The following is an 11807-nucleotide window of genomic DNA, read 5'->3' as shown; positions in this document are numbered from 1 at the left end:
TAATGTTCCTCTTCATGTTACCAGCAATTAAACTGCATCACATTAATATGTCATGAGGCATATATCTGAACTACAGAGCCATAATTATAGAGGGGGCAGACCCTGAACCCACTTTTTACATTTTTTTATTGTTTTATTTGAATTATTTGCCTTCCTCTTCTGACTCTTTCATTGACCCATTCATTAGAAGGGGAGAACCATGTTTGTGGGGGGCACAAACTACTGAATCCAGGAAACTGCTGAAAAACACAGGAGATATAACCTTGTACTCAGAAGCAGATTTGTGCATTCCAGTGGCTCGAGCCCCAATGAAATTCTTCTGGTTACAAGTATTAGACAATATGTATATGGATAAATTACAAAAACAAGGTGATCCCTTAAAACTTAAATTAATCCCACGGCGGAAGCAGAGGTCTGACCTAAGTCAGTAAATTTCGATTAATTCTATGAAGAGAAAAAGAACCCCAATTGCCTCCCACTCATTCAGCAGTTCCTCAATTATTAAACTACCTATTAAATGTTTTGTGGTTGCCAAAAGGCAATCACTAACCATTTATAAAATAATAAAGTGCTTGATTTTAACCAAATAAAGTTACATTAAAGCGCAAGTGCAATATAATCCATTCTATTGATTTTAATATAACTTAAAAGTTAATAAATACTTAATAGAATTAATTTATACTTCGCACAAATTAATAGCCTTATGATACAGTGTATTATCTGGTACCTTATGTTTACACCCACAATCAATCCGACCAAGGAATTAATTACAATAAAGATAATAAAGTGCTTCAAGTGCTGATTTGATTACTATTAGATGGCAATTACCATAAATTCATACTTGCTTCAAGATTAATTAATTATAAAGTGCTTAACAGTGCTGAGTAATTAATAATAAATAGGTAATAAATAAGGTAGTTGATGTACTTATATCCTCCTTATATCAACTACCTTATTTATTACCTATTTATTATTAATTACTCAGCACTGTTAAGCACTTTATAATTAATTAATCTTGAAGCAAGTATGAATTATGAGTATTTATTAACTTTTAAGTTATATTAAAATCAATAGAATGAATTATATTGCACTTGCACTTTAATGTAACTTTATTTGGTTAAAATCAAGCACTTTATTATTTTATAATTGGTTAGTGATTGCCTTTTGGCAACCACAAAACATTTAATAGGTAGTTTAATAATTGAGGAACTGCTGAATGAGTGGGAGGCAATTGGGGTTCTTTTTCTCTTCATAGAATTAATATGTATATGGATACCATTGAAATTATTAATTAATGCTATAATAATTAAGTGTAATGTGTGTGCAAACATTTCACCCAAAAGAGAACCTTAACATTAGGTGATTTGGTCAAACTATGCAAGAATTATGATATTGAAAATAAAAATAAAATGGTTATTTGTAATGTATGGGACTGACAAAAGGTGTAGTTGAGTGGGTGCATGTGTGTCTCAGAGGAATGGAGAGAGACTGTACATAGAGCTTTCATACAACTGATGCTCCAGGCAAAACCTTACCAGGCTAACCCCATGGAAGGCGGCAGCTATGTTTCCAATAAGTAGGAGCAGTACTATGTTTTAATTATCATTATTGGCATATGACATAGCAGAGCTCCAGATAACTGTGATTCCAAATTCCTAGATACAAATCAAGTGGCACACACCAAATAAAAATATAGAGGCCCATTTATCAATGGTCAAATTTCAAATTCATGCAATTTTTTTTTTTTTAAATCAAATATACTCACAATTTGACTGGGAGGTTATTTAAGAAAAAAATTGAATGGCTAATATTTGATCGAATGGTTCCGACCCGAAAATTCGAATCGTATTTGATTTGTATTCGATTCGTACGAATCGAGTTTTTCTCCCCAAAAAAACCTTGAATGTCAGGAAGGCTATTAACATCTCCAAATGGCTCAACAGACCTCTGCCATTGAACTCAGCAGTTTTTAGGTGGCAAATATTCGAATTAGGACTGTTTCCATGGTCAAGGGGTGATAAATCTCACAATCGAATTTACATTCAAATAGGGGGATCAAAATTTTGAAAATCGAAAATTAGAATTTGAATTTACTATTCGACCCTTGATAAATCTGCCCCTATAATGTTATAAACAGCAAGATAGTGGCATATAAACTGTGCACAACATATAGGGTAGCACTTGATCTCTTAGTAGTCCATTAATGTTCTTGTTTTTAAACTTTGTCATTTTACATCATAAACCAGGGCTGGTCAACTGGCCCGAGGGCCACATGTGGCTTTCAAAGGATTTTCCATGGCTCTAAGGACTCTATAGCGTTTATTGCATTGCAAAACCCTTTTGTCTGGCTCCAGAACAGTTGGTATAGTATTAATGCCCCACTAAATATAAAAAAGTTTAAATGAACTGTGTATTAATACTAACCAGAGTAGCTACTCATGTACTTCATGGACACAACTAAATAATACCCATGTGTCCTGACTTCTGTCTTACCATATTTTTTAGAGCTCATTATTCTGGTCTGAAGCCTCTACCTGTCACTGGCTAAGGAACTGTGTTGCTGAAGTGCATTGCTAGAGTAACATATACAAGGAAATGAATGTGATTGTAACAACTCACCCTGGTGGTCTAGTGGTGCGGCGGGGACGCCTGCCGCGCCATCGGCGGGGACACCCGCCACGTCACTCCTCTTCTTCTGTGTGCGCCGGTAACTAGGGCGCGCCCAGCATGCTTCTTCTGTATTTATAGGCACATGCGCACTGGCGTGATAACCCAAACGCGCAATGGCGCAAAATTCAAATGTATTTAAAGGCAGATTTTGTATTTTCTCACTGCCCGTAATAGGTTTCTTCCTTGTGAGTTCCTGGTGCCTCTGTGCTGTTTAAGCTTCTGATATCTGATTACCTGTTGTGACCCCTGCCTGTTTGTGACTATCCTGACTTCTGAAATCCTGACCCTGCCTGGTAACCGACTCTGCTGTATCTGAATCCCTTCTGATTGATCTCCTGGTTTAACCCCTGCCTGTCTGACTCCGTTTGCACTCTGCCTTCCCCGACCCAGCCTGATCTGACTACGCTTTCTGTCTACGCCTTGTACTGTGACCTTCTGCCCAAAAGACTTTGCAATTACCGTTGTGCCCCTTTGCTTGTCCAGAACCCTTTGCTTGGCACTTCTCTTAATAAGACCTGGCGGCATCCGATTAGCCGAGGGCTCCTCCTGAGGTGAAAGGCGGCTGTTAAAGGCAGAAGCAAGAGCTGAGAACAGGGTGCTTAGCATAGGTTCTGGATTTAGGGTGCCGACCATGACAGTGATATCTTGGAGTCTCACAGAGAACTCATCTCTTAACTTATCTGTCCCTCCTAACATTCATTTGGCATTATTTCATTCATCAGCATTACTTTTATATCCTTCTCATAAAATGCTTCAGAGAATATGTGTAATAGGTAAGGTTGCACAATTTCTTGCTGAAATCATCTTCTATATCTTCCTACAGAATAAGACCTACATAGGCCATAAAAGTCTTTATTTCCTTTTACAGATCAGTTATGGCACCATGCATCCGGTTTTTAATAACAGAGTCCAGTTTCCATCATTCTACAGAACTAGTCCCAATGAGGAGGCAGAAATTGATGGGATTGTGCAGATACTGAAGCACTTTGGCTGGAAATGGGTCGGACTCATTATATCAGATGATGACACTGGATACAGAGCCCGGGAAAAGTTTACTTATGCACTTACCAGCTACAATGCATGCATAGCCTTCTCCTCTGTACTTAAATATAATTTTTATATCTATTTTAATCATGAGAATAACATTGTTCAAGAGATCGAGAGGACCACTGCCAATGTGATTGTCCTATTTATTAGTATAAAATACACTTACAGCTTTGCACACTTATTTTCAATGTACAAAATGCCACAAAAAACATGGATCACCTCTTCTTTTTTCCCCAATGTTATGGTGTACAAACAAGAAGAGCTTGAAATTGCTTTAAATGGGTCTTTGTCTCTGTTAGTCCAAGAAGGGGAGATCCTAGGCTTTAAACAGTTCTTCTATGGATTTTCTCCAAATAAATACACCAAAGACGAATTAACCACTGATACCTGGGAAAAATTATTTCACTGCTATTTTCCGAGGGTTGTAACATATATTCCAGGGAGAACCTACAAAACCTGTACAGGAAATGAGACTCTCAGTGATGCAGATTTATCAATATATGAGGATCACAATTACAGAGTCACTTATAGAGTTTACACTGCAGTCTATGCCCTGGCTCATGCCCTGCACAAACTCTACTCTGCTCAGCCACCAGCCAATCACTGGGACAAATTAGTAAGTCTGAAAAATAATGTAAATCCATGGCAGGTAAGTTCTGTGGTCACTTTAATTTAATATTTATTGTAATGATGATAAGTGGTCTTGGTCGTCTATAAAACTTTTAAGAAAGAATGGGCCAGATTGAATTCAGTGAGAATAAGGTTTATGACATGAAAAGTCATGGACGAGATTCTATTTGAGATGCAATTAAATTAAGAAAAACTTATCTCACAGGTTTATCACGTGAAAACTCTATTGAAATCTATGGGAAAAAACTGGATCTGAATTTGGAGAAAAGTTTTCTTTTGAATCTCATTCATTCTTTTTCACATGATAAACCATGAGAAGAACTTTTTCTTACTGAACTGAATGTGGCCCAATGAATGAAACTGATGGCATGGGTTTGAGGCTCAGCCAAATTTGATTATATCTTTTCAATATTTCTATTGGGGGAAGTACCTCCTCTCACTATATTATTTGTCATGCGGTGCCACTAGTAAAAAAGATCTAAAAAAAAAGCGATATAAAGCTAAAACATCACTTTGACAACCTTACGTACAGGTTTCTGAACATCAAAAATGGTGGCAATATCCATCAATATTGCACTTTACTTTAGTTGCTTGATAAGGTTAACAATTAGTAATAATGGTGCCATTAGCTTTAGGCAAATAGGAATTATAATTGCAGACAATAGGGGGGCAAATTTATTTTGAGCTATTTTTGCTGTGCTTCAACTAGGGAATAGTCCAACTTCATTTCGAATTTGAAAAAAAATCAAAAATTATAATATCAAAATTCATCATGTACTGTCTCTTTAGAAATTTGACTTTGACCATTTGCCATCTAAAACCTGCCAAATTGCTGTTTTAGCCTATGGGGGACCTACTAGAACCTATTTGAAGGAAATTGGTGGACTTTGAAAAATCTAAGTTTTTTTGGGAAAAACTTTGATTCGAATTCGATCTAATGCGCTATTACTTCGACTCGTATGAATCTAATTTGGCCAAATACGCACCTATTAGATCGAAAACTGACCTATTTGGCCAAAAAAAACTTTGACTTAATTTCGGTTGGTCTTTTTGAATTCAAAGTTTTTCAAATTCGAAATTCGACCCTTGATAAATATGCCCCTAGATGTCACACTCCTCCACCTCTATTCAATCTTGTTTTTTTCATTTTTACATATATGGCTTCTTTAACATCTCTTTTGAACCAGTCGCTCTCCCACTCTAGAATCTGGACTTGGAAGTCTTCAAACGTGTGTCCTGCTGGTTCATCTATTGTCACAGCAAGTCCAATTGATTTGACTTATTTCTACAGATATACAGTACCATGACCTGGATGAATGAAAATTTTCACAAACAAAACCATTTTAAAGTTCTGTGATCAGTTATGCTAAATATTTTACAGATAAATGCAGCTGTTAAAAATGAATTTGGGAGCCCAGAAGCCAAATTTGACATTTTGAAGTGTCTTTTCCTACCAAACAACAACATCCAGAAAAGGAAGATTGGAAATGTCAATGTATTGAGCAGCAAGGAGATTTATGTGCATGTAGACAGCAGTGTTGATTTGGGGCTTCCACATTTCAATGGGGTAAGAATGAAAGCAAGAACATAACAAGAGGAATAACTTTGCATATATTTATCTAAACTCTTCTTCTATTTCCTTTCCTTACGGCTAATATCATTTCTGGCCCTTTTTTGTGTTATTTATTCATTCTGTTCTACTTATTCATCCGTTCTTATTTATATTGGTATAATCCACTTACTCACTTAAAGGAAGAAGGAAACAAACATGACATAAAACTTAGAGATGTCCGATCTCTCCTGCAGACTGTCAAAGATATCTTTGTCCTCGAGGTTGAACAGCTGTTAAAGAGATACATTTTTCTACTAATCAATCTATGTCATTGTTGTCAAATCTTCTACTAAGGAAAGAGAACAATTAATTATAGTAATTATAAGTAATTATAGTGCATCTAAATTTTAAATGCAAACTAATATTACTAAAAATATTAAATTTATTCCTTAAGTATTGTTTGCATGTCTTTCAGAAGTGTCTAAAACTACTCAAACAGATCTGGTTCTCTGGTCTGAAGCTTTAAACACCTGCAAAATAAAACATACATTAGAAAAATTCACAACAGTGCTGATGGTTTCCATTCAAGAAATAAAACAAACATTATACTAGATTCCCAACTCTGATATAAAAAGATGTATAAATGCTAAATTATTTAATTTAATTAATTTACAACCTTTTTCAGAGATCATAGAACCCAGAATAGCTTTCTTCTACTTTAAACCTAACCTCCATTGTCAAAACAGAACACAAGGTTTACATTTCTACATTTACACTTTTGATGTAATTTATTTGTATGTATAATTGCTGCTCTTATGATTTTTACATATACATTGCTGTATGTTTGGAATTCACAAGGAAATGTGGGGAAAATTGCAGCATTCAAGTTGTTCAAATTGTTGAAACCCAACAAAACTTTTTCAAATAACACTGGTGCAATATTAGATACTTCAGAATCAGTTGGATTAACCCTGTTAGTTGCATCAGTTGAAGTGTTACAACGATCACTTTCTTGTGTAACAACACATTTCTTATTACTTCTCCTCCTATTCAAATGACATGATCTTACACTGTCAGCTGTCAGTTTGTTGATACTGTGCTGGAGGAGGACAGCTGAATGGCTACAATTTTTTAACTGAACCAGCAGTCTTTCTACATAAGAATACTGTAAATTATAACTGACCTGCAGCTTTACAGTTAATGAAAGGGAAGTCAAGACTAAATCCAGCAGTGCTTGTAAAGTTCTTCCCTTTTTTATTTTTCCATCTTTTAATTCCATTGAAGAGGTCAAAGTATCCAGACTTTCCTCTATCTCATTTTCATTTATTTCTTTATTTAGTTTAAATGGCCCGCCATATTTAGTGATCCAACATTGAGCATATTCAAGGAAAACATTAGGAAGACGTAAGAAAACAGGGGAAAAAAGCTTTTGTGCTGCCTGACGAAACAGTACTTTTAGATACACCACTCCGTAGACTAATATCTGCACTAGGTTGCGAACCTTGTGGCACCATTCTTTCCCGAGATTTAAAAAGAAACATACTTACCATGAGCTGAGTCTCGACAATCTGTCCTTGCGTCACGACCAGAACCACAGGACCGGAACGAAGCCCCCAGAAATGGACCCCCCAGAAATGGACGAGCCCCCAGAAATGTCGGATTTATGCTCCTATAGTCCTCCAGGGATATAAAATTCTCAGCCACGATGAGTAAGTCCCTCTTGGATTTAAATAAATACTTACTCAAATCGAGCCTGGCCCCAAAGTTCCCCCTGGGCCTGACTTGAACCAAACAGATTCTCTCAGGAAATTAACCAGACAGCTTTATTTGAGGTATACATTAATACAGAGTATTACAATACAGAGTATTAAATAATAGCTCACACATCCTGAAAGCTCGTGAGGACGTTGGGGGACAATAAGCAATACAACAGATGACTATTTAACCATTTCTTCTTCCATGGGGCTGATCCAGAGGCATCCAATCATCATTCTTGTTTTAGCATAACTATGCCTCTCTGTCCATTTTAGTACAATCCTTCCTGACCTAAGTATAGTCCAAATAAGTACATTTTCTGTGCTAGCACAGTGTCCAGAATGGTATCTGTGCAGTGGGTGTGTTTTTGAGGCTATAGGTGTCTTTCTTAACCTTGCACTAGGAATACTTGTGACATGAGACAACAGATGTATTCTTAGTTCTATGTAAACATTCTACAACCCTAATTAGTAGAAAGGCCTCTAACCTTGAAGTGTAGAGTCTAACACAGCTGTTCTGTGGCAGTGTCCTATTCTATAATCTTTGTTCTTTGATAATAACCACTTATGGCTTAAATCTAAAATCCTGATATCTACAGAAACTATCTCAACAATGAAAATTTCATCTAAGCTTCATCATACTGAAATAAGACATTTTTAAAATATAATCAATTAAAAACTCTGACTCATGTCTGAAATAGTTAAATTACTCTTCACTATCCCCCTCTCAACATTTGTCGTTCTTCATTCTCTCTTCATGCAGGAGTTGGGAGTCTGCTCAATCTATTAAAGCTCACTCTATTAAAATCACCCAAAATCACGTCTCATGCAGGATTTGTGCTAAAGTCAGTTATGTTAAATTGTTTTGTACTGGAATCAGTATAAGAGATATTGAGATATTGGATGTAACTGTCAAAAAATGAAATGATGAAAATATGACACCCAACTGCTGTATGAAGACAGAATAAAGAGAAACAGATGCTGAGAGAGGGATAGTGAAGATAAACTTGAGTATTTCAGAAATGATACCAATTTTTTAATTGAATTTTAATTTAATTGTATTTATAAATACAATAAATAGTTTCATATTTTAGTATGATGAAGCTTATATTAACTTTTTATTTTCAGTTGCAATAGTTCCCTTTAACGTGGCCATACAAGGCTAGATCCACTCATATAGCTAGGTCACCACGTGAGTGGATTTGGGCCAAATGGAAGGAAGTATGCAATATGCAGAAAATATATTGAAATTGGTCATTTTTTAAACTTTGCACACTGCTTTGCTCTGGTCTTGAATTGCAACAGGTCTCTAGCAGTAAGGACAGAGCTGGCCAGGACCTCCTGATACTGTGCTCTCTATCTGGCACTGGATTTCTTTATCCATCATGAGATGAGGAGTGCAGCCAGACCAGGGGAAGAATTGTTTCCTTGATGAACAATAATGGGCAAGCTTTTGCTCTTTCCATGGTCTTCTACCCATAGACTTTACTATGACAAAAAATATGAAAGCCATAGTTTTCTTGCTTAGGCAATAGAGGACATGTAATTAAAATCCCAAGATCTGTTTAAAATCATATTTTTATGAATGTTTAGTACTGCTCGCAATGAAAAAAAATTGGTGAGTATTACATTACATTGTTCTTTATAGCTAAGCAAACCTTAGTGTTAACACCTGCTCTGGAGTTTTGTTAAATATCTTGTCGCAAAAAACACATTGTGATTGCGACATTTTATTACATACTAAAACTCATTTTTTAATTGAAACAAATTCATCCTAACTCCCATCCATGAATTTAACTCATTTATCAAAAAAGCAGCTCGAAAAAGTTAGTGCAAAAAAAAACATTGTGACAAAAGTGAGCGTTAATTCAAATCATGTGACATTTTCGAGTTGACCCTCTGAAAACTCAACTTTTACAGAATTGTTGCAGCAAAAACTCATATTTATCAGATTATCGCACGAAAACCAGCAGAGATCATGATGTCATCTTCAGAGACATCTGCCATTGGCTTCTACATGTCCTCGACAGGTTTGAGATTTTTAGCAGCTTTGGGAAATAATAGATTAACTTTCCTCTAAAATTCAAGTTTTCTCCTTTAAAAACTCGACCAGAAACATTTGAGGTTTAGTAAATAGGCCCCATAATGTCTGCATGTTTGCTAAGGTGTGCTGGTTAATCAATGGAATACAAAGTTTGTTTTAACTCTTACAATACAGATTCCTCAGTCACTTTGCAATGACCCCTGTGCCCCAGGATCCAGGAAATCCAAAAGAGAAGGAGCACCATCTTGTTGTTATGACTGTGTCAGGTGTGTGGATGGGGAAATGTCTAATATAACAGGTAAGTGTCAGTCTCCATCAGCAGCTTGTGGCCATCTTTATGTACTTGAGATTCTCTTCCTAAGAGCACATGATTGAATATGTCTCTGTAGAAGGTTACCAATAAAATTCAAGGCACAAAAAATTGTAGAAGGGTATATTGGCTCCATTCAGAGTTACTGGATCATTACAATATCAGGTACAATAATTATGTTTGTCATAAACAAGGTTTTGTATGACCTCCACTGCTTAAGTTTCTCAGTAGGGGTTAGTTTTGTAATTTAGAGAGACATCAATATCTTCTCTGGTAATTACCACCTATTCTATTGACTTGGAACTAGCCTTTCTTGTTCTCCTTATACTTATCTAAGCATGTTAGTGTTTCCTTCCCTCTCATTAGTACCACCAGTGCCAAAGGGCTTGATCTCAGACAATCACATTTTTAACTTCATATTATTATGGTTAATTAAACAGTGACTGGTTTTCTGGCAATCTCGATGGTTATAAAACACTAATCTCCTGTCCTTTGAATATCTCACCCTTTTGTCAACTGAAGGGGCAATGTCACAAATACCAATAGAATGGAGGCACTGGAGGAAGAAAGAGTGCATCTACAGTGCATAATTCATATTCATATTGCAAGTATTTGCTTTGTTTTCATATTAGATGCTCCAGAGTGTTTAAAATGCCCAGAAGATACGAAATCTAACTTACAGAGAAATGACTGTATTCCTAAAGAAATAAATTACCTTTCCTACATGGACAGCATGGGCTCCAGTTTAACTTCCATAACCTTGATGCTCTTCTGTTCAACTTCTGCAGTTTTGGGAATTTTCTTGAAATATTGGGACACTCCGATTGTAAAATCCAATAACCAAAATCTCAGCTGTATCCTCCTCATCTCTCTCATGTTGTGTTTCTTCTGCACTTTATTATTCATTGGGCGTCCAACTCAGATATGTTGTCTCCTCCGACAAGTAACCTTTGGGTTTGTATTTACTATTTCTGTTTCTTCTGTGTTGGCTAAAACTCTCACAGTTATTATTGCCTTCAATGCCACAAAGCCTGGGAGCAAGCTAACAAAGTATGTAGGAACCCAACTGTCCATCATATTAGTCATTGCATGTTCTTTGGGTGAGATGGGCATTTCTTTGGGATGGATGGCCTCAAATCCTCCATTTGTGGAGGCTGACATGATTTCTGAAAAGGATTTTATTAATTTAATGTGCAATGAAGGATCAGTCACTTTCTTCTTCAATATAATTGCATATATGGGAACCTTGGCTCTACTAAGTTTCATTGCTGCATTTCTAGCCAAGGATTTCCCCGACAGATTTAATGAGGCTAAAAACATAACTTTCAGTATGTTGGTGTTCTGTAGTGTGTGGGTGACATTTGTCCCTGCATACCTGAGCAGTAAGGGGAGTAGAATGGTGGCTGCTGAGATATTTGCTATTTTAGCCTCCAGTTCAGGATTATTGGGCTGTATATTTGGTCCTAAGTGTTACATTATCTATCTTAAACCTGAGCTTAATAAAAGAGAGACCAGGGTCCTCATATTTTAAATTACTGACAATATCATTGCATCAAAGTTAATTTTTTCAAACCAGTCACAATTGGTGTACTTTAAAAATATGCAATAAATGGCTTAAGTATCAAAACTTTTACCTTAAGTTTTTTAATTTAATGGTAACATAGTAACTTAGCTTGAAAATAAACACCATTGAGTCAACCTTTTATGCCTATGTAGCGCTATAGTAAATTGAGTGCACCTTACTCTACTATAAGCTCCACTCCCAATAAATGTGCTCAGACTTAGACCTTAAAATCTTAG

General features: G+C 36.1%; 1 protein-coding gene across 1 annotated transcript; it reads left to right on the top strand.

The window, feature by feature from the left end:
• Positions 1 to 3553: 3553 nt before the first annotated feature.
• On the top strand, positions 3554 to 11538 carry LOC121393965 (vomeronasal type-2 receptor 26-like). The gene is made up of 4 exons (XM_041563828.1): positions 3554 to 4366; positions 5729 to 5914; positions 9872 to 9995; positions 10640 to 11538. The coding sequence occupies exons 1-4, from the start codon at positions 3554 to 3556 to the stop codon at positions 11536 to 11538; spliced, it is 2022 nt and encodes a 673-aa protein (XP_041419762.1).
• The last annotated feature ends 269 nt before the right edge of the window (positions 11539 to 11807 follow it).

This window comes from Xenopus laevis, chromosome 5L, assembly GCF_017654675.1.
Source record: "Xenopus laevis strain J_2021 chromosome 5L, Xenopus_laevis_v10.1, whole genome shotgun sequence".
NCBI classification, from domain to species: Eukaryota; Metazoa; Chordata; class Amphibia; order Anura; family Pipidae; genus Xenopus; species Xenopus laevis.
Note: the sequence above shows the minus strand (reverse complement) of the source record. Positions and strands in the feature narration are given on the sequence as shown.

Excerpts from the sequence above, each read along its gene's own strand:
- LOC121393965 (XM_041563828.1), top strand. The coding sequence starts at position 3,554 with ATGCATCCGGTTTTTAATAACAGAGTCCAGTTTCCATCATTCTACAGA. Across the intron at positions 5,915-9,871 it reads GGCTTCCACATTTCAATGGG|ATTCCTCAGTCACTTTGCAA; the intron begins GTAAGAATGAAA and ends CTTACAATACAG. Across the intron at positions 9,996-10,639 it reads GGAAATGTCTAATATAACAG|ATGCTCCAGAGTGTTTAAAA; the intron begins GTAAGTGTCAGT and ends TTTTCATATTAG.